The 27,625-nt window shown below is 38.9% G+C and overlaps 2 protein-coding genes across 6 annotated transcripts in view; one reads left to right on the top strand and one right to left on the bottom strand.

The window, feature by feature from the left end:
- Nucleotides 1-5,552, bottom strand: part of NME7 (NME/NM23 family member 7) — a 257,565-nt gene extending 252,013 nt beyond the window's left edge. For all 5 annotated transcript variants that reach the window (XR_007923829.2, XM_008264107.4, XM_002715560.5 and 2 more), the window contains exon 1: nt 5,396-5,552. Coding sequence is in view for 4 of the 5 variants with exons in the window: in XM_008264107.4 (XP_008262329.1) it covers nt 5,396-5,398 (3 nt within the window). In the remaining variant the exon portion in view is untranslated. The remainder of the gene's footprint in view (nt 1-5,395) is intronic.
- The window catches only part of BLZF1 (basic leucine zipper nuclear factor 1), a gene marked incomplete in the record, with an annotated part of 78,857 nt that overhangs the window by 47,917 nt on the left and 3,315 nt on the right, over nt 1-27,625 (top strand). The window contains 4 exon segments of the mRNA XM_070077376.1: nt 7,579-7,660; nt 18,559-18,998; nt 23,327-23,526; nt 25,991-26,119. Coding sequence (XP_069933477.1) covers nt 7,630-7,660; nt 18,559-18,998; nt 23,327-23,526; nt 25,991-26,119 — 800 coding nt within the window.

Raw genomic sequence — 27,625 nt, 5'->3', positions numbered from 1 at the left:
CAAGTGCTTGGGCCCTGCACCCCATGGGAGACCAGGAGAAGCACCTGGCTCCTGCCATAGGATCAGCGCAGTGCACCGGCTGCAGCACACCGGCCGCAGTGGCCATTGAGGGGTGAACCAACAGCAAAGGAAGACCTTTCTCTCTGTCTGTCTCTCTCTCTCACTCTGCCTGTCAAAAAAAAAAAAAAAAAAAAAAAAAAAAAGGCTGTGGCCTGTGATACCGGTATTCCACATGGCAGTGGGTTCGAGTCCTGGCTGCTTCACTTCTGAACCAGCTCCTTTGAGGGCTGTAGAAGAAGGCCCAAGTCCCATGTGGGAGACTTGGAGAGAGCTCCTTGCCCCTAACTTTAGCCTGGCCCAGGCCTGGCTGTTGTCATTTTAGGGAGTGAACCAGCAGATGGAAGAAACCTCTTTCTTTCTTCCCACCCCATAACTGTGCCTTTCAAATAAATAAACATAAATATTTAAAAAAATGGAAATAGGCATTGATAGACCAAAATAATATGGTTAGAGGTTAAATAAGGCAGATCCAAGGAAAATAAAATATTTTGATGGAGTAAGTAAAACATATAGAATGCATTATCCTGTTACACTAAGAATAAAATCCAAAATCTTTCCCATGTTTTGTAAGGCTCATTGTTCTCAGCATCCGCCTACCTTGCAGTCCTTCTCTAATGCCCTAAGTCCCAGCCACACTGGCTCCCCGCTGTGCCTCTGATGTAGCACCCCTGCACCTGCTAGTATTCTCCCTAGAATTTTCTTCTAGAGCTCCATCAGGCAAACTTCATTACTGAGAACTAAGTTTAAAATTTACCTCCTTGGCACAGTGGTTAAGATGCTGCTTAGGACCCCAGCATCCCATATCAGAGTGCCAGGGTTCAAGTCTCAGCCTTGTTTGTGGTTCCAGTTTCCTGCTAATGCACACCCTGGGAGGTGGCAAGTGATGTCCTGTTTACTTGGGTCCCTAATACTCATGTGGGAGACCCAGACTGAGTTCCACACGGCTGGCTTCAGCCTAGCCTAGCTCTGGTTGTTGTGGGCATTTGGAGAGTTGAACTTAAGGACGGAAGGTTCTCTCTCTCTTTCTCTCTTGTTCTCTCACTCAATCTGTCTCTCCATTTTCCAAATAAACAAAAAAAAAAAAAACATTTTTTTTAAAAGTTACTTCCTTCTGAGAACCTTTTCTGATTTTTTGCCTAAGGCTACTTGCTCTTGGAACCGGTCATTACTGCATTATTTAATTTAATTTACTTCATAATGCTTATCACCATATGAGATGGTCTCATTCATTTATTTCTTTACATATGCTATTTCCCCCCAATTAAGGAAAAAAGGGATCAAAAAGTTACATCATCAAGGAGGCTTTAGGTCTATTTTATATTTTATTATCAATATCCACTTCACCTTGTGATTTTTCTTTTGTAACCCAACTTACATGTGTAATTCATCTCCCAGTATTTGCTTTCCTCTATAATTCCACAAAGTAGGGGGTCACTGTATGCCACCTTATTCATCAGCGCATAGACACCAGTGCCTGGCATGGAGAAAGCGTTCAATCAAAGCTTTTTGCATGGGTATACAATGAATGAATGAGAAAGAAAGGATGGGGATTAAAGTGCAGAAAAATGAAAAGGAAATAAAGAGCCACCTGAGAGGAAAATTGTGACCTTATATTAGCCAGCCACCATTCAGTTTTGTGAAGACTACTAGCTCATGTTAAAGAGGAATATAATTGCTTCTGGTCTACAAGTGTAATAAAATACATTGGAAAATGTTTGTGTTCTTTTTTTTTTAAGTTTCTGATTTCTAATTCTAAGTTGTATACTTGCTGATTCAGTTTCACCAGATGAATCCTGTGGGATTTTAAAATGGTAATTCTGTGTGTTGTGGCCTAGCAGGTAAAGCCACCTCATGCAATGACGGCATCCCATATCAGAAGTGTTCCACTTCAGACCCAGCTCCCGGCTAATGCACCTGGGAAAGTACCAGAGGATGGCCCAAGGCTTGGGCCCCTATACCCATGTGAGAGACCTGGAAGAAGCTCCTGGCTCCTGGCTTTGGCCTGGCCCCGCCCTGTCTGTTGCTACCATCTAAGGAGTGAACCAGCAGATAGAGGATCTCTCTCTCTCTCTCTCTTCCCCTTGCTAAATCTGACTTTCAAATATATAAATAAGTATAGTTACAAATACATCTTAAGAAAATAAAACAGCAATTCTTCCAGATTACCAGTTCAAGTAAGCAAAGTTGGAAACTGAAAAACATTTCATAGAATAAAATCTTGTTCTTTATTTAACAATCATAAGGTTTTCTTTAAAGGCTCTGTTTAAAATAACAACTTTGAGACACTTGCACATCAAAGGTTTAGACTAACTCTTACAGAATACATCTGATTACCTTTAAAATCTTTTTATACAAACAGTTTACCTGAGGTGACACTCTTCAAATAAAAGCTGTATTTAAGACAATATTGAACTTTCACACATCTCTTAGTCAAGTGAGTCTGAGAACTACCTTCTCTCCTCTTTATACATAAAAGATATCAATGACTCCAGTATGTTCTTTACCTTAAACAACATCTGAGAGACATATTAAGCTACAGTTGCCAATTTCTCCTTCACAAAATAAAAGTGGTTCTATAATTTCTGTCCATAACCTAAATCTGGTGCTGGGAGCCAAAATGTAACAAGCCAGATGCAGAGAAGCTGAGCAGGCAATTAAACTGCAGTGATCAGGAAACCCCACCAGCAGAGCTGACAGCCACCATCCTCAGTTGCTGATGGAGAGACCCCATCTTCACAGCCATACAGACACCAGAGGCTAGACGGAGCACGGTTGATTGCTCTCCACCCTTCCTGATGAAGGACTGACATCCAACAGCATAGGAGAGATGCTGGATACAGAAAGAAATGTGATCATTTCACTCTAGCCAATTTTCGCCTCTTGTTAAATTCCTTTCTTTGCCACACATTAAGAACACTGTCATTAGATGAAAAGACAAATCTGTATGCTTCTGATTTTAACTGCTTTGCCTTTTAAAGTATATGTTGCTCTAAGTATATAGTATCTTGAACTTTGTGGATCATGACTCACAGTAATATGTTTTATGTCATAACCCAGTACATTCACAAAATATATACAATTTAAAACAAAAGTTCATGAAAGCTACCCTCACGGCATGCAGTAGATGTGGTAAGTTTCTATGTTAGTCTTCTTTGTTAATGCTGGCTACACACCACAAATCTACTTCATGACAGAATAATAGGTCACCTCCAACAGTTTGAGAAACATAAGCCTCGCCAAGTAGATGATATATAGCTAGACAGACAGACAACAGACAGTCTGGCATCTGCATACAGACTGTATCTCATGTTATTCTGCCCCATGTACCTCCCAAAGCAGCTAACCCTGCACCACCTCACAACCCAGTTTCTATTTTTGTACTCTATTAAACCATAAGTTGCTCAAATTTATGCTTGCCCCTTTCTGCCTCAGGAACTGTGATCTTGTTAGTGCACCCTGAAGATCCAGATCAGCACGTTTTGTATCATTTAGGTCTCAATACCAAAAGTCCTTTCTTCAGAAGGGCCTTCACTGACCATCTAATTGAAAGAATCACCAACCATGAAACCCCAGCCAGGATGGGAACAAAGAAGGCAGGCAGAGCACTTTACTGCTGTTTGCTCTTAGCATTGCCGGAAACTCTGAGTGAAAACAGCAAACAAAGCAAAAAGTAGCAGACAGGAAAAATAAACAGTATTTAATGAATGTCACTTTTCAGCTCCCTATGCCACTGCACAGGTCATTGAATTCTAAGCACTGATATTCTCTACCATTTGCCACATGACGGCTTTAACGATGCTCTAGCTGAGAAGTGAGGACTCTGTCCTGCAATCTCCTTCTCGTTCAGACCACTTACCTCATTCTTTCCTCTTCTCTTATGCATTCAGCAAACATTTGAGTGCCAAATATGCTCTAAGCAATAGCAGTGAACATAGTAAACATCTATACCTCTAACAGTTCACAGTTTAGGAAGGGTGACAAAGCTATAAACAAATAATTTCAAGTAAAGGTGGTATCTACAATAAAAGAAATGTGTACTATATACAGTGGTGACAAGAAAGAATAAACAGTTACCTCTTGTGGAGTGTAGGAAAAGCCATGACAGAAAGAGAGACACTTAAGCTGAGTCTTGGAAGGATCAATAGGAGTTTCATATGCAAGAAAAGGGAAAAGGGCAGAAGCAGTACCATGTGCCAAGCAGAGGGAAGAGACATACTGCCAGTTTGAAGTTGTCTGCTATGTTCAGTAGTAAGTAGCTAAAAGGCAAACGGCTAAAAGGAGTATCCAGGAAAGGGACAGCCAAGAAAGAAGCTAGAAAGGTAAGTGCTAGCTTGTGGAGGGCCTCTTGTGTGCCATTCCAAACTTTACTGTAGGAAACGGAAGTCTAGACTTTCAAAGAGGTGAGTAGCATTAACAGATGGGAACTTAGTAACTTCTTCCTTGTGGCAGAAAAAACGATAGATTAGAAAATTGCCAGACCAGACTGTAAAAGAAATGAATATAATAGCTAACGTAAAAATGAGGAAATTCTAAACAAAAATAATGACCAATTGAATATGGGAAATGTCAGAGAAAGGGGAATGTAGGATGTCACTGATTTCTAGTTTCAGTTATAATACAGTGGTATCATTAAATAACATGGTGAAAAACAGGAGAAACCAGGCAGAAAGACAGCAAAATCACTTATAGGCTTATTGAAAATGGAAACATGGAGCCTCATCCCTATTCATGCAAAAATTTAGGAGGGAAGCTCAAGCAAGTGAATTCTAGAAGCTCTCAAGTGATCCTGAAAGTTATTCCTGTTAAGCAGCACGGACATAGCAGGTAGTCAGCTGGATGCAAGCGAGCCGATCCACTCTACAAATATGATTAAGGGGCCTTTACAGAGTGTGGGGCAGTGCTCTGGCACTCCGCGGGGCAGACTCCAGGCCCTAGCGAGATTCGGGCCAGTGTTGCCACAGTCACCTACACACCACCATCTGCCTTTTAGGTGGAACGTTACTGTGAAGTCCACAAGCCTGAAAAACGCACTGATGAATAATGCATACCCAAAAGAGGAGGCTGGTTTGAAATAATATCTCACCTGAGGCTCCGCGTCTTAACCCTAAACTTTCTGTTGCCTTACTTTAAGGGCTTACGGTAATATTAGAGCGGAATTCAGGGCGCTGCAAGAAACAGAATGGGGAGAATGCAGGGACAGCCCACGGCAAATGGGGGAGAGAGAATGGGGAGAAGACAGGGTTGCGGACGCCTCCGAGGGCCCATCGACCCAACACTTGCGAAGCTGCGTAACCAGGAACCCGGAGCGGCTCTTCTGGTCGGCCTTAGCACTCACCATAGTTTCAGGATCTCAGCACGAGGAAGCCGAGTTGCCCCAGGAAGGCACCGCCATCCACACCATCATCCGGTTACTCTGGCAACAGGGCCCCGCCCCCTGCCGGACACCCCGGGAGACGTCAGCGGTCAGCCCCTTCGTCCCTAGTGGCTGGGAGTCCTCGCAGTGACGCCCAGCTCATTGACAGATCCGCCCCTTCACGCTGTCTCCTGGGGCGACAGGACGCCTCCCGCCTCTTGCCAGCATTTTCACTTCCGTTTGGTTGGCAGATGACCCGGAAGTTTAAGTTAACACGCGGCTAGGCGCCAAAGAGCGCACTATTTTATTTTGAAATAAACCCCTCTCCAGCTTTCCATTGATGAGGCGAGACGCTGTATCGTCTGCGTTACTTGAATTTAAACGCACCACAGACTGTGTGTTCTCGCCTCTGTGGGAAGAATATTCCGGAAGTGAAACCCTGGGTAATCGGAAGTGATCATGACTGACACAGCGGCTGGTTGTCCGGAAGGCCTGGGCGGGTCTGCTTCGGCATGGGCGAGGAGCGAATCCGGGAACCTGTAACGTGAAACCGCCGAAATAGAAAAGGAATCCCGAGGTAACTTAGACGATAGGCTTGTGTAACTCCGAGGTGACGCTGGAGAGGCGCGCGCGTCGGTCGGAGCTCGGTGGCCAGTGGCGTCGGGTATAGAGAAAGAGTGGACCGGGGAGGCTTGTTGTGACAGGAACGAAACTTGGCGTTGGAATCCCCGGGACAGCCACGCCTGCAGCCTTGGTTCCTGGGCATCCTGGGTATTTGCCGTCAGACTGGCTGCTCCTGTACGTTTCGCAGCCGGTCTTCAAAGCGCGGTTTCAGGACTCGGTACGCCGGGTGCCTGTTTTTAGAGCCGTGGAATATAAGTGGAAGAGGGTTTGTGACTGTTGAGGAACCTGTCTTGGGAGGCCTTAGACTCACTGATCGTTTTTGAAGCCGGGAGTGACCTGTTCTGTTCATCACATGAGTGCCACCCTCCTTGGCATGTTTTCCGGTAAATCTGAGTATACTCTAAGGTTGTGCATACCTTTCCGAAAGTATCTGTTCCATGTGTATTTCTCTCTGTTGTTAGAAGCAACATCATTTAATTTTTTTTTTTTTTTGACAGACCTAGTGACAGAGAGTTAGAGAGAGAAATATCTTCCATCCCCCAGTTCGCTCCCCAGATAGCCTCAACGGCATGAGCTGAGCCATCAAAAGCCGGAGATGCTTCTAGGTCCCGCACGTGGGTGCAGGGTCCACTGCCTTCCAGGCGCGCTAGCAGGGAGCTGGATCAGAAGTGGAACAGCTAGGACTCGAACCAGTGCCCATATGGGATGCTGACGCCGCAGGCCCCAGTCCACAGCGCCAGCCTCTACCACTTAAATTTTATTCCCAGAAGAATTAAAATTGTTATCTTGAGTCATATTTTTGTTATTTAATGTCTAAATAGAAGCTCCTTTCTGATACTTATAATGAATTGTTTCAGTGTTTCTCCTGAGAAAGTAATTACTTTAAAATTTCTGTTGTCCTATCAGTGATGCAAAACCCCTAAAATTGACTTCAGTGATGTTGCTGAACCAAAATTCAGGACCCACCTCTCATCATGTAGAATGTGCTGGTGAGGATGGTGAAACAATATTTAAAAATAAACCATCTCGGAGCCGGCACCGTGGTGCAGCGGGTTAAAGCCCTGGCCTGGAGCATCGGCATCCCATAGGGGCGCCGGTTCTAGTCCTGGCTGTTCCTTTTCTGATCCAGCTCTCTGTTATGGCCTGGAAAAGCGCTGGAAGATGACCCAAGTCCTTGGGCCCTGCATCCATGTGGGAGACCCAGAAGAAGTTCCTGGCTCCTGATTGCCATTGCAGCCATCTGGGAAGTGAGCCAGTGGATGAAAAACCTTTCTCTCTCTCTGCCTTAGCCTGTACCTCTCTGTAACTCTGCCTTTCAAATAAATAAATAAATCTTAAAAAAAAATCATCCCAATTTTTCTGGGACATTTGCTACACATAACACCAGGTATGAGAAGGGAATATAAGCTATGCTTCCCATTTAAATGTGTGTGTACTAAGTACAGAAGCAATTAAAATATCATTAACTCTTAAATTAGAGGCAGTCATTGAATATGTTGACATTATATTGCTTTAATTCTTTCATATGTTTACATTTCTAGGTTTTTAAATAGAAGTCCTGGAGTGCATTTTCATTTGTTAAAGAGAAAAAAATGGCTACTCTTAAGAATTTAGAAACTAGAGGTAAGTGTTCTCATTGTTTTAAGCATAAATTTATGATGGTATGGAGAAATGTTTGGGCCAGGTAACTAAATATTATAAACTCCTTGGGAATGACTTGTGTTTTAGATCTCTTCATGTTTATCTTACAGTGCAGTGTTTAAATGTGAATCTTACTGATAAACATGGACATTTCTTTCTTTTGCAAATAGTTTTGTAAAACTTTGTTTTATACCTTTATGAAACCAATGGTTAAAATTGTTAGAGTACCATAGTTTTAATGATCTGTGATTACTTTAAAATGTACTGTATATGGATAAACTGGGCATTCTTCCATCCAGTTAGTGTTGCTAGATGTTGTCTATAGTCCCATTGAATTAGTCTTTTTGCTTTTTAGTTGTTACTTCTTATTTGGTGAAGTATTAAGCCTTTTTACTATAATGTAAATTTAAAATGTTACCTCAAAAACTAAAAGCTAAAAAAAAAAAAGGAAGAAAATAGGAAGGTGAAAGGGAAAGAAGGTGGAAGGGAATATCATTATGTTAGAATTGTATCTATAGAGGCCTGCACTGTGGTGTAGCAAGTAAGGCTATCACCTGTAGTGCCCACATCCGATATGGGCACTGGTTCAAGTCCAAGCTGCTCCCTTTCCACTCCAGCTCCCTTCTAATGCTCCTGGGAGAACAGTGGAAGATGGCCCAAATCCATGGGCACCTGCCCCCCATGTGGGAGACCCAGAAGAAGCTTCTGGCTCCTGGCTTCAGACTGGCCCAGCTCCAGCTGTTGAGGCCACTTGAGGAGTGAACTAGTAGATGAAAGATATCTTTCTCTCTCTCCTCCCCTCTTTCTAACACTGCCTTTCAAATAAAAAAAAAATCTTAAAAAAAAAGGAATTGTATTTATAAATCATATTGAATCTGTTAAAAGTTAATTAAAAATTCAAATTAAAAAATAATTAAAATTTAAATTAAAAAAAGATATAGTTGATCATTAGTATCGTCAGATAGTGGTTACTAAGCAGCGTAAAATCAAGTTTTACAGCTGTATTCTGTTGTCTAAGATTGAGATTTAAATAAACAGGAATATAGATTTCTAGAGATTTAAGATTTAAGGAGAGGGCCGGCGCCGTGGCTTACTTGGTTAATCCTCTGCCTGAGGCGCCAGCATCCCATGTGGGTGCCGGTTCTAGTCCCGGTTGCTCCTCTTCCAGTCCAGCTCTCTGCTGTGGCCCGGGAGTGCAGTGGAGGATGGCCCAAGTGCTTGGGCCCTGCACCCACATGCGAAACCAGGAGGAGGCACCTGGTTCCCGGCTTCGGATCAGCGCAGCGCCAGTCGTTGCAGCCATTTGGGGAGTGAACCAACAGAAGGAAGACCTTTCTCTCTGTTTCTCTCTCCCTCATTGTCTGTAACTTTACCTGTCAAATAAATTAAAAAAAAAAAAAAAAAGATTTAAGGAGATGGGAAAACAACTAGCAGGTATCAGAGACCTCATTTTTGTTTCATTAATTTGTTAGGGCTACTGTACCAGGGTACCACCAACTTCATGGCTTGAACAGCAGAATGTACTGTCTCACATTTCTGGGGGCTAAAGTCTAAGATCAAAGTGTTAAGTGTCAAAAAGGCCATGCTCCCTCTGGAGGCATTAGGGAAATATGTATTCCACGCCTCTTTTAGCTTCTGGTGTTCTGCTGCCAATCTTTGGTGCTCCTTGGCTTGTAGACATGCCACCCTGGTCTCTGTCTTCATGTTCACATGATATTCTCCCTGTGTGCCTGTTTCTATGTGCAAATGTTCCCTTTTTATAAGGATAGCAGTCAGATAAGGCACCCAACTGACTCCTACACTAGTATGCTTTCATTTAAATAATTACATGTCTGATGTTCCTATTTCCAAGTAAGTTTTCATTCTGATGTACTGAAGGATAGTACTTCAGCATATGAACATTTGAGTGACACAGTTCAACCCATAACACTTACTCACCTTAACCCTGTTTGTTCTTTGGGTGGAATGAATTCTGCAGGTTGGAGCCTTTGATGAGAGATAGATGAGAAAGTATTTTCTAGACACCAACTTTGTAGCATCCAAACTTGCAGCAGCAAGCTTCATTTTTAAATGTATTTATTATTTATTTGAAAGACACAGTTACAAAGAAGCAGAGGAAGAGACAGAGAAAAAGGTCTTTCATCTGCTGGTTCACTCCCCAAATGGCTGCAACAGCCTGAGCTGGGCCGATCTGAAGCCAGGAGCTTCTTTCAGGTCTACCACGTGGGTTCAAGGGCCCAAGCACTTGGATCATTTTCCGCTGCTTTCTCAGGCCATAGCAGAGAGCTAGATCAGAAATGGAGCAGCCAGGACTCAAACCGGCCCCATTGGCATGCCAACACTGCAGGCTATGGTTTTAGCTGCTAAGCCACAGCGCCGGCCCTGAGCAGCAAGCTTTTTGAAAGAGGTTTGAAAAATGTTTAAGAAACAAGAAAGAAAGATCATGCCAGTAAACAGTGAATTTTTTACCTGCCTCGCTTGTTCTCTGTGTAATGTTTGCTACTATTGGGTATTCCTTCCCTTTTGAAATATTCTCTTCCCATGGCTTCCATGAAGTCACTTTTATTTGCAGCTTTCTCTGCTGTCCTGTGCAGTAGGACGGTGGAGGAGGGGAGGGAGGGATATCCTTATATTCTTAGAATTTTAGCTACAAACTATATTGAACCTGTTAAAAAACTAGTTAAAATTTTAAAAATAAATTTAAATTAGTATTTCTAAAGTTAAAATGCACTTCTTAACCACACTTCAAGTGCTCCGTAGCCAAGTGTGACTTGTGGCTATTGTATTTCTGTCATTGCAGATAATTCCTTTGGCCCACTTTGCTCTAGCTACATTATCCTCTCTGTTTCTTTTCCAGCCTCATTTCTTTCTGATTTTTATCTATTAAACATCTGTGTTTTTTCAGCCCTCCTTTACTTCTACCCTAACGCTTCAGTAATTATTTATAGAAATAACTTCCAAATCTGTCACTATCCTAGCTCCCTTCCCTAGTGATTGAGGCTCTTAAAACCTGCTGCCTACTGGCCTTCTTCATTTAGATATAGCAACCTTAACAATGTCACACAGTGAACCCCTCCTGACCTAACCTGTTCTTTCGATGGAATGAGCTCTGCAAGTTGGAGCCATCAGTGAGAGATGGGAAGCAATTTTCTAGAAGCCAGCTTTGTTGCAATGATACCTCCAGCAGGAAACCCTTTTTTTTTTCTTTTTTTAAGAATTATTTATTTATTTGACAGAGTTACAGAGAGAGAGAAAGAGAGAGAGACAAAGAGAGTTATCCTCCATCTACTGGTTCACTCCCCAAATGGCCACAGCAGCTGGGTCTGGGCCATGCTGAAGCCAGGAGCCTGGAGCTTCTTTCTGGTCTCCTACATGGGTGCAGGGACCCAAGCACTTGGGCCATCTTCTACTGCTTTCCCAGGCACATTAACAGGGAACTGGATCAGAAGTGGAGCACTTCTCACATGGGATGCTGGGCATTGCAGACCATGGTTTACCTGCTGCACCACTTCATCAGCCCCAGGAAACTCTTTAAAAGAGGGATTGAAGGGGCCAGTGCTGTGGCACAGTGGGTTAACACCATGGTCTGAAGCGCCGACATCCCTTATGGGTGCCAGTTCAAGACCCGGCTGCTCCACTTCTGATCCAGCTCTCTGCTATGGCCTGAGAAAGCAGTAGAAGATGGCCCAAGTGCTTGGGCCTCTGCACCCATGTGGGAGACCCAGAAGAGGCTCCTGTCCCCTGGCTTTGGATCTGCGCAGGTCTAGCCATTGTGGCCAATTGGGGAATGAACCATCAGATGGAAGACCTCTCTCTGTGTAACTCTGACTTTCAAATAAATAAATAAATCTTAAAAAAGAGGGATTGAAATATGTTTAAGAAACAGAAAAATCATGCCAATAAAATTGAATTTAATTCAACTGTCTGCAATAGCATTTCATAAGTCACAAAAAAGGCTTTTATAGTATTACAATAAATAAATCAGAGACTAAAATGAAAGTAATAAACTGGATATTAATTGGAAATGAGGCAGTTAAATGATAGCTAAGTGAAAGCAGCTAGCATATTGCTAGTCAAAAAGCAAAAGGTAAATGCAGTGATACAGTTAGTGATTTAAAGTTAGTGCAAGACCTCTGTGAAGTTAAATTATTTTTATTTATTATTACTTGTAATAATAAATTTATTACTTGCTTGTAATGAGGATTAGAGAGCACTTTCATATATGTTATTTCATTTGATCTTAATTATCCAATAAGAAAGATAACCTATTAGTCCTATTCCTACTTAACATGATATTAATTATTGTTATTGAACCAAAGCTACTTGTATTACAAGACCTGAAAAAAGGTGTGCTCGTCTTTGACATTTATCAGTTGTCTGCACTTATGTGCCTCAGCAGAGAAGTACATTTGTTTGGTGCAGAAACAGAACTTCTTCTCAGAGGAGGTTTGGGCAATACTATCATCATAAGAAAGATATGTCATTCTTGCTCAAATGCTTTCTGGAAGGGAAACAAAATAATAAACGAAAATTAAAACCCAAAATTGTTCTTGGGTGTAAGATTCAAGCTGTTAAAATTAGGATAGTAAAAGTAGAATAAATATGAAGGTTTGAAACACTTAAATATTAGTGATTCCATGAAATATTCTAACTATAACACTGGTTCTTTAGAATAATAGGTATTAGTTTGAAAAGAATTTCATGAGCAAATAAATTTGGGAAATGCTGGATTGAATGAGAGGTTATCATACAGAATTTTTTAGAGCCTCTAATATGTGATTGCACCTTGGGAAACTCCACAGAGATGAAATATACAGCATGGCTCACTTTTATTTGCCCAGGGAACTGTTTACCATAGGGTCCGTACCAAGAATGTTTGGATCTCCTTGAAGAAATGTTGATATAACCCTTAAGTTATTGACTATAATGTATTTTTCTTAATCTGATGATAATATCTAAATTTTATTAGGTGATATTGGTGACATTTAAAAGATTGATTTAAAATTATCAATTGACGATTTGTGATTTAAGGGTTTCATAGCTAAATTTCTTTTTGTTGTGAAAAATCTGTTGAACTGTAACCAAGTTGAGAATTAATGACTTAGTGAAGGAGAAAAAAATTAATCTGAATGAATCAATTATTGAGTGTTCAAATTAAATCTCCTAAGTGATATGTTAACAGATTGTTGAACTTCATTAAGTATTTATCTTTCGAGTGCCAGGACCTATTTCATTAACTGATAAAGGGGCACACTTTATCCTGAGAATCTCCCAATAGTCTAGTGTGGAAGAGAAACACATTGTTTTAAAATAATATGGTATTGGTATAACTCTAAAAGCATCAGTGGATAGGAAGAAGGTGAGGTAAAATGATTTGTCCAAGATTATACAGTGCATGGCAGAAGGGACTGAAGTTATCTGGATAGAGTCTGATGTTCTTTCCACTACCCAATCCTGGTGACTTAGAGTGCTTATCTTCATAGGTTTACAGTTTTGTGAATAAAGCAGAAATATTTGTTCAATCTTAATTGTTATTGCCTTAGTATTCTAGAACAGAGTTTCACAAATTGTAGCACTCATGTCTCCTGAAAATATTTGGAATCCATTTGATGATAGATAATACCAACTTTGAATCCCACGTATGTCATTGTTATCCATCCCTGAAAATAAAATTCTGTTCATGGAAAATGGATTTGAAATGGAGTGTCTGGAATCACGTCACACCTCTGCTTCTGATCCATTTTCCTGCTAATGTGCCTGGGAACCAGCAGATGATGGGCCAAGTACTGGAGTTCCTGCCACCCACATGGGAGACCCAGAAGGAGCTCCTCTCTTTAGCCTGGCCCAACCCCAGCTGTACAGACATTTGGAGAGTGACCCAGTAAATGGAAAATTGAGCTCTCTCTCTCTCCCTTTCTCTCTATCTATGTCTCACTCCTTTCAAATAAAAAAAAATTTAAGTGTGAATTTATTTTGAAATCCATGCATAGTTTTTTCACAGTATGGATGCTATGAAAATCTTGGCACCAAAATAAATTTGTATATTTCATTAAATTAAATTTTACCACAAAATATTTGAAATACTCATGTATTATCAAAAATTACTGTTTAGTGCTGTTATTTTCCTTTCATTGCATCAGTAAAAATTTATTTTTTCTCTTTTATAACTACCTATAAAGTAGTCTCTATTTTACCTCCTGGTGTACACTAAAATATTTACTGTCTTGGCCTTTAGAGGAAATATTTGCCAACCCCTATGCTAGAATGTTAGACTAAGGACCTTATTTGTTCTTTCCCTACATTTTACCAATCCATGAGGAAAGGCAGTAAGATTAAGCCAAAAACTTAGATAATGTTTTAATTCCTTGGTATGTGATCCCAGGTACAAAAAAAATTGTTGCATAATTTGAAGATTATTTTATTGGTTCCCTTCAAAGAGTAGAAAAGAACAAGGATTGGTTTTCTTGTTTTACTCAAGCATCACTCTTAATTATGGAGCTGACCCAGTAGGGCTTTTGTCTTCCCACTTGAGAGAAAGCAACAACTCTTGAATGTGTCCTGGACTGTGCCTAATGCCTATGTAATAAAGGTTTCCATGTGTGTCACAAGGAAAAAGGGAATTATGAAAGACAAGTTACCAGATGAGAAAATTTAAAGCCGTGGCTCTCATTGCCTGCTTGCCCATTTACATCAGCCAGAATCATAGTTCTTAGTGAGTGGGGTATGCCGTATGATGTACAATACAACTCTGGTACTCATAAATCCTTAAGTAGAACAGTTTAAATAATGTAGGTAATAATAGGTAATTTGGGGTTGAAAGTTAACTGAATTTCTTGAGTAGAATTTTATTACATATTTTGCTTGAAAAGAGATTTCTGTTAAAGTACCCATTAATGTTTGTTTGCTTTTTAAAGTTAGCATTAGCAATTTTGTGATTCATTCTTGAATCTCCATTACTTAAAATTCCAACTCAAAAATGGTGTGACTTACCTAAAAATTTTCTTTACCAGGATGGGCCTGAGTGATATAGCTCTACTGTGCCTTTTTATTAATCTATAGTTAATACATGATTACTTTTTAAATGCCAGAATATATTATTGACAAATTAAGTATTTTTTAAGATAAACTTAAAACCAGATTTTTATTTTCTTTATTCTTTATTTTTAAAATGGTTCAGTGAAAATTCTACCATGTGAGTGCCAATGTGCTACAACATGTTTTAACTAATATGCCAAACTCTTTATCTAGCTTTCTGATATAATCCTTTGCTTATTTTTTTGAAAGTAGAGTCAATCCCAAAGCCCAATGGGAAGTTTTAGTTTACACATCATATAGAGATGACACTGTTTTATGCTAATGCTAAAACTTGCAATGTAAAACACATTCGTAAAATATTGCATGTTATACTCCAGATAACTTTCTACCTCCTGTCTAATATAATTCAGAATTCCTAGTACATGGGAAAATTTGGGGGGAAATTTGTTAATTAAAAAGTCACATAGTCCAGTGATAAAACTTTGACTAGCAGAAGAATAAAACTCAGAATCATATTTTGTGACATTAAATAAACTTTATTTCTTCTATCAGTATCTAAAGTTTGTTAGGATTTTTAGGAGTTATGAAAATAAAACTAATAGAACCTATCATTTGAATGCTTACTGTGCCAAACTCCATTCTAAACACTTTAAATGTGTTCTTGTTTACTTTTACACATTGTATTAAATCTCAAGTATTAGACATGCAAAAAATAATTAAACATGGACATGAGGAATATATTTTTGATACCCTAGTAGAGTGATTTTTGAAGGGTGTGTGACAATATAGATTTTCCCCCGGGTGCATTAATTCTGTGCTTAGGAATTAAAAAGAAATAATTTAGAAGTTGAAAAAATTAGTAGACATGAAAGCATTCATTAAAACATTATTTTAGTGAAATGTTGGCAAGAATATAAATATCTAACATTAAAATCACAAGTAATGCTATATTGACTTTAAGGGATGTATGAAGAGCATGACAAAAGAAAAATATAATAAGCTTATAGAATTTATAATTACAAATATCTAAAAATATTAGTGAGAGGTAAAGAAAAGAGAAGTTATTTTAAGGTGATGAGAATGTAGGTACATTTTTTCTTATTAATATATTTTAATAATGTATTTTTAAAAATAGTAATAAAAACCATAGAGTGTGAGGTTGTATACAGAGATGATATAGTTTTTGTATTTATATAACAGAGTTTGAAAAAGGAAGAAAGATTATTTTATTGAAAAAAAGAAACCTAATAAAAAAACCTGAGGAAAATATTCTCTTTTTTTAAGAAAGGATGTTCCTTTTTATATTTTTAAAAGTTTTATTTGAAAGGCAAACAACTAGAGATCTTCCATCTGCTAGTTTACTCCCCACATGCCTGCAACAACCATAGCTGAGGCCAGCCAAAGCCAGGAGCCCAGTCCTCTATCCTGGTCTCCTACACGGATGGCAGGGGCTCAGGTACTGGGGCTGTCCTCTGCTGCCTCTCAGAATGCACATTAGTAGGTAGCTGGATCAAAGAGAAGTAGCCAGGACTCCCAGATACTCAAATATGGGATGCAGGCATCCCAAGTAACAACTTTACCACTGCACCAAACACCCACCTCTCGGGAAAATATTGTTAGACATTTCCTTGCTGAAAAATGTCTTGACAGATAATTTTTTCATAGTTATTTTCTTATAATTACCCTGAGCAGACTCACCTTTTCTGCAGTACTTTATCTGTAGAATTCCATTTGTAGAGTCAGAATCCAAGAGGTGTCAAGGTGGCAGCAGAGCCTACTTCAATTTAGAATATTTACAAACTATGTGATCCTTCTTTTAATATATCCTTGTACGTCAGAGACTCTTAAGAATTGTTTAATTTTGGTAAGACATTATTCTTCTTACTAAACTAAGTTCTCCTAACTGGAGTTTACAGTAAAATGTCGCTGATGTTTGATGTATCTAGGATGTGATATGTACAGGACCTGAGCCTAAGGATATATTTTGACTTAAAAAAAAAAAGCTAGGATTTCTGTTTCAGGTCTTTCTTTGTCTTAGAGGAGATTACATTATATATATACACACACATGTATGTATACATATATGCATATGTACATACATATCTATATGTATATATACCTATAGATATATATATCTATATATGTATATCTATATACACATAGATATAAGCTTTTTTTTAACTTTTATTTAATGAATATAAATTTCCAAAGTACAGCTTATGGATTACAATGGCTTCCCCCCCATAACGTCCCTCCCACCCGCAACCCTCCCCTCTCCCACTCCCTCTCCCCTTCCATTCACATCAAGATTCATTTTCGATTCTCTTTATCTACAGAAGATCAGTTTAGCATACATTAAGTAAAGATTTCAACAGTTTGCTCCCACACAGAAACATAAAGTGAAAAATAATAGATGATTTTTTAAATGATGATGAAATCAGATCAGACCTATTGTCATGTTTAATCCCAGTGAGAGTCAAGTTGGGAATTGATAATTTCTTCTTCTTTAACATATCATGTCAAATGTATTCACTAAAAACAGAATTCATGATTGTCCTTAAAGTTTCTATATAAATGAAATTTTTATTTAAATATTTTTGTATTCCTTATTGCACACTTAGTATGTTTTACCCTGTAATGCCTCTTACCTTTTTGTATCTAAACCCTGTCTTCTAAATTAGATAGTGAATTTTTTGAGCCTCACAGAATGGCTGGCCTACATCAGTCTCCCAGCATCATGTTTGCTGCCCGTGACCATTCAAAGTTCTTCATTATAATCATCATTACTGACTTGTGTGATTCTTTAATTATGCATGAGATATATGTGGAGTAACGCTTACAATGTAGCTAAAAAGTCACTGGTGGAAATGGAATACCAATAAGATAATTTCAGTATGATGTGGTGAAAGCAAGCTCTAAGAGAGTTTAATCTAACAACACAATGTTGTTTCACTTGTATAAGCATGACTTAAATCCTTAGGACTAAAAATAGGATTTACTATTTCTCTAGTCCGTTTTCCAGTATGACATATGCTTTTCTTTACCCATGTGTAATGTATTCTTTGCCATGAGTTCAAGAACAGATGAGTCTGTTTTAAGTTATATGGATGGTTTCATACACATACACACACACCTACATGATTTTTAAATTTTATTTGAAAGGCAAAGAGGGAGAGTGAAAAACAGACACATAAACATCTCCTGTCTGCTAGCTCACTCCTCAAATGACCATTAACACCCAGGGCCTGAGCCTGGTTGAGGCCGTGAGCTGAGAATCCAAATTGAGTCTCCCACATCAAGGGGCCCAACCACTTGAGCCATCACCTGCTACCTCCCAGATTGCACATTAGCAGGAGGAGTAGGGGACATGACCCCAGGCATTCTGACATGGGATGTTCCAAGCAGCATCCCATCCAGTATGCCAAATATCTGCACCCTTTTTAATTTTTCACTGACATTATTGCATGCCCACAGTGTGTCAGGCTCTTGATCTTTCTTACTACAACCCGGTAGCACAGTTGTTGTCATCTTTGTTTTACAGATTAGGATACAGAAATTCACAGAGAATTTAGTTAGTTACCTCCAGTCATGTTAGAAAGAAATAAGAACCAAATACTTTGCTTTCAAATCTTGTACGTTTTCCACCAAAAGAAGCCATGTAAATTAGGAAAGTGAACCTGCAAAACTTAATTTTTTCTGATGCATGATTTTGAAAAGTACTTTTTACCCTGAATTTTTCCATCCTTTTTAATGCCAGTCATTCTGAATAGAGGGTAAAGTATATCTTGGGATTTTCTTGGTATTTCTTTTTGGCAAACATTCATGTTTTGTTTCCCCTTTGTTAGTGACCCTTACTTCAACCCCAATCCGAGGAGCAGGAGATGGAATGGAAACTGAGGAGCCACCTAAATCAGTTGAAGTCACCTCTGGAGTACAATCCATAAAGCATCACATTCTTCAGAATCCACGGAAGAAAGTAGTTCCATCAGAGAGCCCAGGAGTTCTTCAACTAGGAAAGATTGTCACAGAAAAAGCTGTAGAAATTGAAGCTGTAAGAATAATAGTTCCCAAAGCTGCTATCACTCATGATATCCCGAACAAAACTGCAAAAGTTAAGTCTCTGGGACATCAAAAAGGAGAACTCCTTAGTCAGTTAGAGACAGTCGTAGAACCTAGGAATGAACTTGCAGAAGTAAAGAATATGTTGGAAAAGCTCAAGAACTCTGAAAAGAGGTTACTGCAGGACAAAGAAGGTCTTTCAAACCAGCTCCGGGTACAGACAGAGGTAAGAACAGCCTTAATAGCTTAATGAGCACTACTCATTATACCTGGATCATTTAAGCCTGCGTGCTAGAATACTGCATCTCTTCATAGGAATGTCATTCACCATAGCATGTTGTTTTTCTGAAATGTGTCCTCTTAAATATATTGTCTCTCAGGACAATTAGGGAGACTTTCTGCTGAGAATTTATCCTGTAAACCTGGTTGAAGATGGTGGTGTAATAACTTTGGACAAAACCCCCAATAAGTTGTGAAAGTAGGTTATACTTATATTCTGCCAGACCAGAGATCGGCCAGGCTAGGCTTTGAAATTGACTACATAGTAGTCCCTGTTTTAAGGATCCATGAAGTCCAAGTATTTTTTTACTACATGATACTTGGAATAAAGAGAATGATGATGTGTGATTGTATATTCATTGTAAATTAAAAGCATTCTGTAGTGCTATGTTATGTTAATCTTTGTCTTGATGAAACTAACCTTACCACCACACCTTCTCTATTAGACTGTACATCTTTTTGATAGATACTAGTCTTTGTGATACCAAGATTAATGGTTCTTATAGCATATATTTTAATGTATTTTAATCTTTAAAATTTGTAATTGACACATTAAAATTCTACATATTTATTAGATATTATATGATGCTTTAATACATATATACATTGTTATATGTCAAATCAGGGTTAAATGTACCTATTTCTTCAAACACCTGTCATTTCTTAATAGTGAAAACATTCAAAATGCCTTCTTCTAGCTTTAAAGAACAATACACACAGTACATTGTTATTATCTATAATTACTCTATTGTATGATAGAAACCCAGAACTTCTTTCTCCCATCTATTACTTAGTACCTGCTAATTGTCCTTTCTCCATCCTTTTACCCCTTTACACTTCATAGCCTCTGGTAACCACCAGTGTATTCTCAACTTTGATGAGATAAGCTTTTTTAGATTCCATGTTTGAGTGAAATCATGCAGTGCCTGTCTTTCTGTTCCTGGCTTATTTTTCACTTAACATAATGACCTCTAATTCCATCCATATTGTTGCAAATGACAGAATATCAACTCTTTTTTGGCTGAGTAGTGTCCCATGTTATATATGTACCACATTTCCTTTATCCATTCATCAGCTGATAAACACCAAGGTTGTTTCCATTTCTTGCTTGTTTTGAATAGTGCTGCAATAAACATGAGTACAGATGTTTTTTCAGCAGGCTGGTCTCATTTCCTTTGGGTGTGTACCCAGTAGTATGATTGTTGAATCTTCTAGTAATTCTATTTTTAACTTTTAAAGGAATCCCCATACTGTTTTACACGATGGCTAATGTAAGATGGTACTAATGTAAGATTTAGGAATATACTTATACCTCCCGCACCCTACCTTCCCTGCCGCCCACATTCCAACCTTTTGTTTATTAGTTGAAAGCTCCTTTAAAAAAAATTTATTCATTTGAAATCAAAGTTACAGAGAGGGAGGGAGAGACAGAGAGAGAGATCTTTCATTCACTTGTTCACTCCCTAGATGGCTGCAGTGGTCAAGGCTAAGCTGGCTTCTTCCCACATGAGTAGCAGGGTCCATACATGTGGGGCATCTTCCACTACTTTTCCCAGGCCATTAGCAGGGAGCTGAATGGGAAATAGAGCAGCCAGGACTCTAACCTGTGCCCATGTGGGATGCTGGGCATCACAGGTGGTGGCTTTTGCCTGCTATGCCACAACACTGACCCCTCTGAAAGCTCTTGATGCCTATTATCATACATTTTCTGTGCATTGGAGGATTAGGTATTTATTCCAGTCATTATCTGGCTTTGTTTGGGCCTGCCCTTCCTCTTATTCTAAATAAGATTCTGCTTATTTTCTCTGAACCTGTGGGCACTTCCACTATTTCAGCACTGGATGGCACCCTAAATCCATGCTTTTGTCAAATCTGCTATTCATATATTATTTGGAATGTTCTAGAGTAGTCTGCCTTCTCAAGCCTCTAACCTGGAACTGAAGTAAGCCCAAATGTCTTATCTATCATCACTACCCTGTGGTCAGGCACTGCAGGATTCTGCCCAGGTCAGGGCCCTACTGTGGACAGACCTGCCCAGAATTCCCTTTTCACTTCCCAAGCAGATAACAACTCTGTCCATGCATGTTGCCCGGGGTTGGGATAGGAAGGGGGTGGGCATGCCTATGGCCACCAATGCTAGCTCATATGAAGATACCACAATCTGCCAAAATTGGTGTAATGGAATAAGACCACACTCATGCTGGAGAGGTGTATTCACAGTCCGGGACCCCCTGCAACTTGCTACAGATGATGCTGGCAGAGACATAAGTCTGATCTACCAGGGCCACAGTGCCACCTGGCACTGGGGTGGTGCAGAGGCCCCATCCATTTTGCACTCACTTAGAAACAGGGACCATTAGGTCTGCCCCGTGTTAAGTTTTACCAGACCAGCACTGAGTTCCAAGACACTGCTGCGCTCACTTTCCCACCCTCCCCAGCAGCTGCAGTATTGCTTCTCACTGTCTGACCAAGGTTGAGGGCAGTGGAATGGAGGCAGGCTCTTCATCATCTGGCTAAGGAGGGTCCAGAAACTCAGTTTTCATTTATGTGCTTGGGGACAGTGGGTGCAGGACCCTGTCCAACATTATGGCAGGCCTGGTCTTGGATTTCAAGGCTAAGGTCTGGGTTTAATTCCTGTTCTTCCCCCAAACAGGAGGAATATCTATGTTGTGCTCTTTGGAGTTGGGGGAGGAAATTGTCTTATTACACTAAAACTAGTCACTGTAGTCTCACCTGCTCCCTTAGCTCTTGTGAAGGTAATTTGTACATGCAAGGATGTTCAAGTTGGTGTCTCTGAGATGTTCACTGGAGCACCTCTTGTCAGCCATCAACTTGCTCCCAGTCCTTTGTTAATATATTTTAAATTAAATACTTTATAATTATAAAAATAATACATATTGGGGCCAGGATTGTGGTACAGTGGATTAAGCTGCCACCTGGGATGCTGGCTTACCTTACAAGTGTAGGTTCAAGTCCCGGTTGCTCCCTATTAATGTGCCTGGGAAGGCAGCAGAAGATGCCACCCATGTCAGAGACGCAGATGAAGTTTCTGACTCCTGGCTTCAACCAGGCTCAGCTCTGGCTGTCCATTGCAGCATTTGAGAGGTAAAACCAACAGGAAGAGGATATCTTTTTTTCTATCTGTTTCTGTCTTTTCCTCTCTCTCTCTCTCTCTCTCTCTAACTCTTGACTTTCAAATAAATAGTTTTTTTTTTTAATTATTTATTTATTTGAAAAGCAGAAGAGTTACAGAGAGGCAGAGTCAGAGAGAGAGGTCTTCCATCTACTGGTTCACTCCCCAAATGGCATCAACAGCCAGAGCTGGGCTGATCTAAAGCCAGGAGCTTCCTCTGGGTCTCCCACTAGGGTGCAAGGACCCAAGGACATGGGCCATTGTCTACTGCTTTTCCCAGGCCATAGCAGAAGGAAGGATTGGAAGTGGAGCAGCCAGGACTCGAACCGGTGCCCATGTGGGATGTGGGCACTGCAGGCGATGACCTCACCCAAATAAAGCTTTTTTTAAAAATAGTACATATTTATTTGTAAATATTTTAGAAACATGCACAAATAAAAAAACACAATGAAAATGGTGCCACTCATAATCATGCTGTCTAAATATAATCATACATACTTTCATCTTGTCTTTTAACTCATTTTTCAGTTAGTAATGTTTTCCCACATCAAAATATTCCATTTAAATTTCACTACTAATAGCACTAGTGTTATACAATGGCTGTATTATATACCAGCACCTGTTACTAGACATTCGTTTTAATCTTTTGCTATTTTCAGTAACAATGTAAAGAATATATTTATAGGTATTCTGGGTTACTTCCTTGGCTCAAATTCTTTCAAAATAAAATGCCAAAGATTAATTTAGAAGTGTTAAATAATAAGATACATAAAACATTCTGTCATGTGTTTTTAGCAGCACGCAGTTTTAGTTTTCTTATTTTGGTGAAGGGTGTCCACTGGAAGCACTTTGTTATTTTCATAATGGTTGGTATTGTAAGGGGCTCAGTTTATAGCACATGGACTGTATCATATATATAAGTATGTGTGTGTATATATATATATATACATAAAGTGTGTATATATATGTATATATATTGACATGTTTGGATTTTTTATGAAACTTAACTATTTATTACTAGTTTTGACATATAATTTAAGTAATGGATTACAAACTACACAGAAACAGTTTCTCTTTTATGAATTTTTTGCATTAATATCATTGCCATTACTTTGAGTTTGTATGGCTATGTTTTCTTCTAGGTAAATCGTGAGTTAAAAAAGTTGCTGGTAGCTTCTGTTGGGGATGATCTTCAGTATCACTTTGAACGTCTAGCCCGTGAGAAAAATCAGCTTATTTTAGAAAATGAAGCCCTAGGTCGAAACACAGCTCAGCTGTCTGAGCAGCTAGAACGTATGTCAATACAGTGTGATGTGTGGCGAAGCAAATTCCTCGCAAGCAGGTATATTGTATTAAAAATAATACTTCATTTCCTAGTTTTTGCTATCACATCTTTGACACATTGTGTGGAAAATTTCTAAATAAATTATCAAAGTAATTTAAGCATTATTTAAAATGAGGACTCTTTCCCCACTCTGGAAGTTCAGTCTCCCTAAATGGAGAAATGATATAAGGATCCTCCCTCATATTTAATACCAAAAGAAAACTGTAAACTCAGAAGTCTGGTAAATTCTAAAATCACAAAAAGCTCCACTGAATTGCTTTTCTCCACCTGTTTGGAGTAGTGAGATATCATTCTTACTCCCTCCATGCTGTGGTCTGAGAACTTTTAATTGTGTATTGGAGCTTCTCCACCTTTTTCTCTGTCTACATATAGAAAATTATACATTTTTATATCATACCAAATGAGAGTACTCTCCAACACACGTGAAAAGTACTGGGTACTAGTCCAGACAGCTAGACAAACTGGTGGTGGAAACTCTGCTATACCTTAAGATTCTTTTGTCTATTTACTACCCTATGCCCTCAACAACTTTGAGTCACTGGAATGTAGGAAATGGATTTTACCCATCCATGTATAGCAAAAGACGTCACATAAATGAGTTTATTAACATTTAATATTGAACTATCTGGATATTTCTCACAGAACACCAGAGGTTTCCATGCTGTACTTTAAAAACCATTGATGCTGATGAATAAATTTTTAGGAAAGGATTTCTTCATGTTTTAATATATGTGATACTTTCTAGTAATTGATTACTCTCTGAAAGGCTTTGTTTGCTAACTGGGCTAGTAGAGTATGCTTTTTGAAGAAGTGAACTACCATTTAATGACTTAGAATGAAAGTTAATTCTTTTTCAACAGTTTAAGGGGGGTAAATCTTGCATATATGATTCAGATTATTGCAATATGTAACTTTGTTTTAACATTCTGACCAATGCGACAAGATCTTCTAATTTCCAACTTGTGTTCATTTTAAGGAATTTAGCAGTAACTGTGGTCTAAGACTTTAATTTTAGTGTTAAGATTTTCAGCAATAACCATTCTTCAAAGTGTTGTTTCAATTCCATCAGTAGAGAGCTGGTTAGATAAAATGTAGTATATCTGATCAGAAGAAAACATGGAGCTATTGTTTAAAAAAAAAAAAAAAACGGTAGTGAGGTAGTTCTAATACAGGGAAAGTCTCCAAAATAAAGATTAACTGCAAAAAGCATGGTGTAGAAAAGTTTGTATTGGATAATTCCTTTTTTTTTTTTTTAATAAAGATTTATTTACACACCTGCAAAGCAGAGTTAATGGCAGGGAGTACATGGGGCAGACAGAAAGATCTTCCATTCGCTGATTCACTCCCCAAATGACCACAGTGACCGGTACTGAGCCAGCTTAAGTCAGGAACCGGTAGCTTCTTCCAGGTCTCCCACGTGGGTGCAGGTCCCAAGCAATTGGGCCATATTTTGTTGCTTTCCCAGGCATATTAGCAGGGCCTTAATCTGAAGTGGAGCAGCCAGGACATGAACTGGCACTCATGGGATGCCAATATCACAGAAGGTATTAATTTGCTATGCCACAGCACCAGGCCTTTTGTAATTTCTTTTTTGTAAATAAATTGGATGTTTTATGTTGAATTATACATAAAGTATTTTTTCTGGAAAAATATGTAAGATACTTGATTAGTTAAGTATAAAAGAAGGGTAAGCATGCTAGGCGTGAAGAAGGACTTAGTTTTTCTTTTATAGAAACCTTTTTATATTAATATTTTTCTAAGAGCAAATAAATGATAAGAAAACAAACTGATTTTTATTTTTTCTTTATATTTTATATTTCATAATTTTTTAAAATCTCAATTTGCAGATTTGAGGGAATTCCAAATGTTATTATGTAAAAAAGTTTGGCCGGCGCCGCGGCTCAATAGGCTAATCCTCCACCTAGCGGCGCCGGCACACCGGGTTCTAGTCCCGGTCGGGGCTCCGGATTCTGTCCCGGTTGCCCCTCTTCCAGGCCAGCTGTCTGCTGGGGCCCGGGAGTGCAGTGGAGGATGGCCCAAGTGCTTGGGCCCTGCACCCCATGGGAGACCAGGACAAGCACCTGGCTCCTGGCTTCAGATCAGTGCAGTGCGCCGGCTGCAGCGCGCCAGCCGTGACGGCCATTGGAGGGTGAACCAACGGCAAAAGGAAGACCTTTCTCTGTCTCTCTCTCTCTCACTATCCACTCTACCTGTCCAAAAAAAAAGAAAAATAACTGTTTTCTTTCTCATTTTTAACTGCATATGTTAGCTGGATTCCTTTAGTGAGACTTAAACTTATATTTTAAATGTTTTTAGTACAATTTTTTAAACTGAGAAGTAATTTGACTATGTTAAATCATCTTTGTCAGCTTTTGAAAATGATCATTGCAAAGTAGTTTATTGACTGCTTACACCGTGTTATTGTCAGAGAATTTCTGTGTAAGAGTTTAATCTTTTCCAGGGTGATGGCGGATGAGTTAACCAACTCCAGAGCCATTTTACAGCGTCAAAACCGTGAGGCACAAAGTGCTATCCAAGATCTCCTGAGTGAACGGGAACAGTTCCGTCAAGAAATGACAGCTACACAAAAGTATGCCGCTTGTTTCCGTTCTGAACTCTTCTGTTTTCTCCTATAATTCTTGTTCTTGTGATAATTTTATTTTTTAAGTATGTCTACACTTGATAACTTACTAAACACATACTTTGACTATCAACTTAAACCAGATGCTCTAGGAAGAAGAATGAGAAGACTAGAAGGGGAGCTGCTTCTCAGACTTTTATTTGAGAGAATTAGTTACATCTCTAATAGGAGAAAGTTCTGGATCTAAAAGAGTTACAGTTGTAGTAGTTTTGTATAGTGTATGACAGAAGCGTGTCTTTCCTGTGGAAGATCTTTCTGAAGACTTACACTGTGCTAGAGCTTGGTTTTCATGTCAGTGTAGTTCAGAGTTATCAAAATGTGTAGTCTCCTATAAAAGCTTGTTGTGCTTTTATGTGATTAATATATTACAAATAAAATCAGTAAGAGTCAAACAGTAAATGATACAGGAAATTACAGAGTTTAATAAGATACATCAAAATATCAAAACTTGTGAGAAGCAAACATAGTATTTAAGAGGAAATTTGTATCTTTAACTGTTATTTTTGGAAGAAAGTCCTCATTATAATTTAATCACCCTAATTAACAACACCGAAACACACTGGACATGAAGTAAACAGAAGGAAGAAAATGATGACAGAAAAAAATATATTTAAAGCCGAAAGCAAGTTCTTTGAAAAAGATAAGAAACCTACAGCCATTCTAATCAGAAAAAAGAGAGAATGAGAGACATTAAAGTAATCAAAATGGGATAGGATATTCACTACAGACTATTTTTATGTATACTACAATAATTAGGATGAAATGGACAAACTTCTTCAAAGGCAAACTTCAAAGGTTTTTCCAAGGATGGATAATTTTAATCGCCCCTAACATACTAAAGCCATTGAATTTGTAGTGTAAAAACCTTCCAATATATGAAATCCTGGATATAGCTTAGTTGGATTCACTGCTATAGCATACAAACAAAGATCTGAGTAAGAAGTAAAGCCAGTTTACACAAATTATTCCAGAAAAATAGATAAGAGAAAAATATCTCATTCATTTCACCAGGCTAGTATTATTTTGATGCTAAAATCAGAAAGTTGACAGTATGGAGATTCCTCAGAAATCTGAAAATACTGTATGACCGAGCCGTCTCACTCCTGGGTATTTTCCAAGGTAAAATTGAAATCAGCATATGAAAGTCATCTGTACCCCCAAGTTTATTGCAGCTTAATTCATAGTAGCTAAGATATGGAATCCCCAAATGCCTGTCAACTGAAGATTGGATAAAGAAAATGTGATATATATATACACTATGGAAAACTACTCAACCATAAAAAAGGAATGAAATCCTGTCTTGTAACAAAATGAAAGCAACTAGAAATCATTGTGCTTAGTAAATAAGTCACTCCTAAAAGACAAATATATGATTTCCCTGACTGTGATAAATAATAGAGTACAAAAAAGTAATATATATGAGAGAATTGCCAATCTTGAGATGTGATTTTGGTA

This window comes from Oryctolagus cuniculus, chromosome 7, assembly GCF_964237555.1.
Source record: "Oryctolagus cuniculus chromosome 7, mOryCun1.1, whole genome shotgun sequence".
Taxonomy (NCBI): Eukaryota; Metazoa; Chordata; class Mammalia; order Lagomorpha; family Leporidae; genus Oryctolagus; species Oryctolagus cuniculus.
The sequence above is the reverse complement of the archived record's forward strand: the minus strand, read 5'-3'. Positions and strand labels throughout refer to the sequence as shown.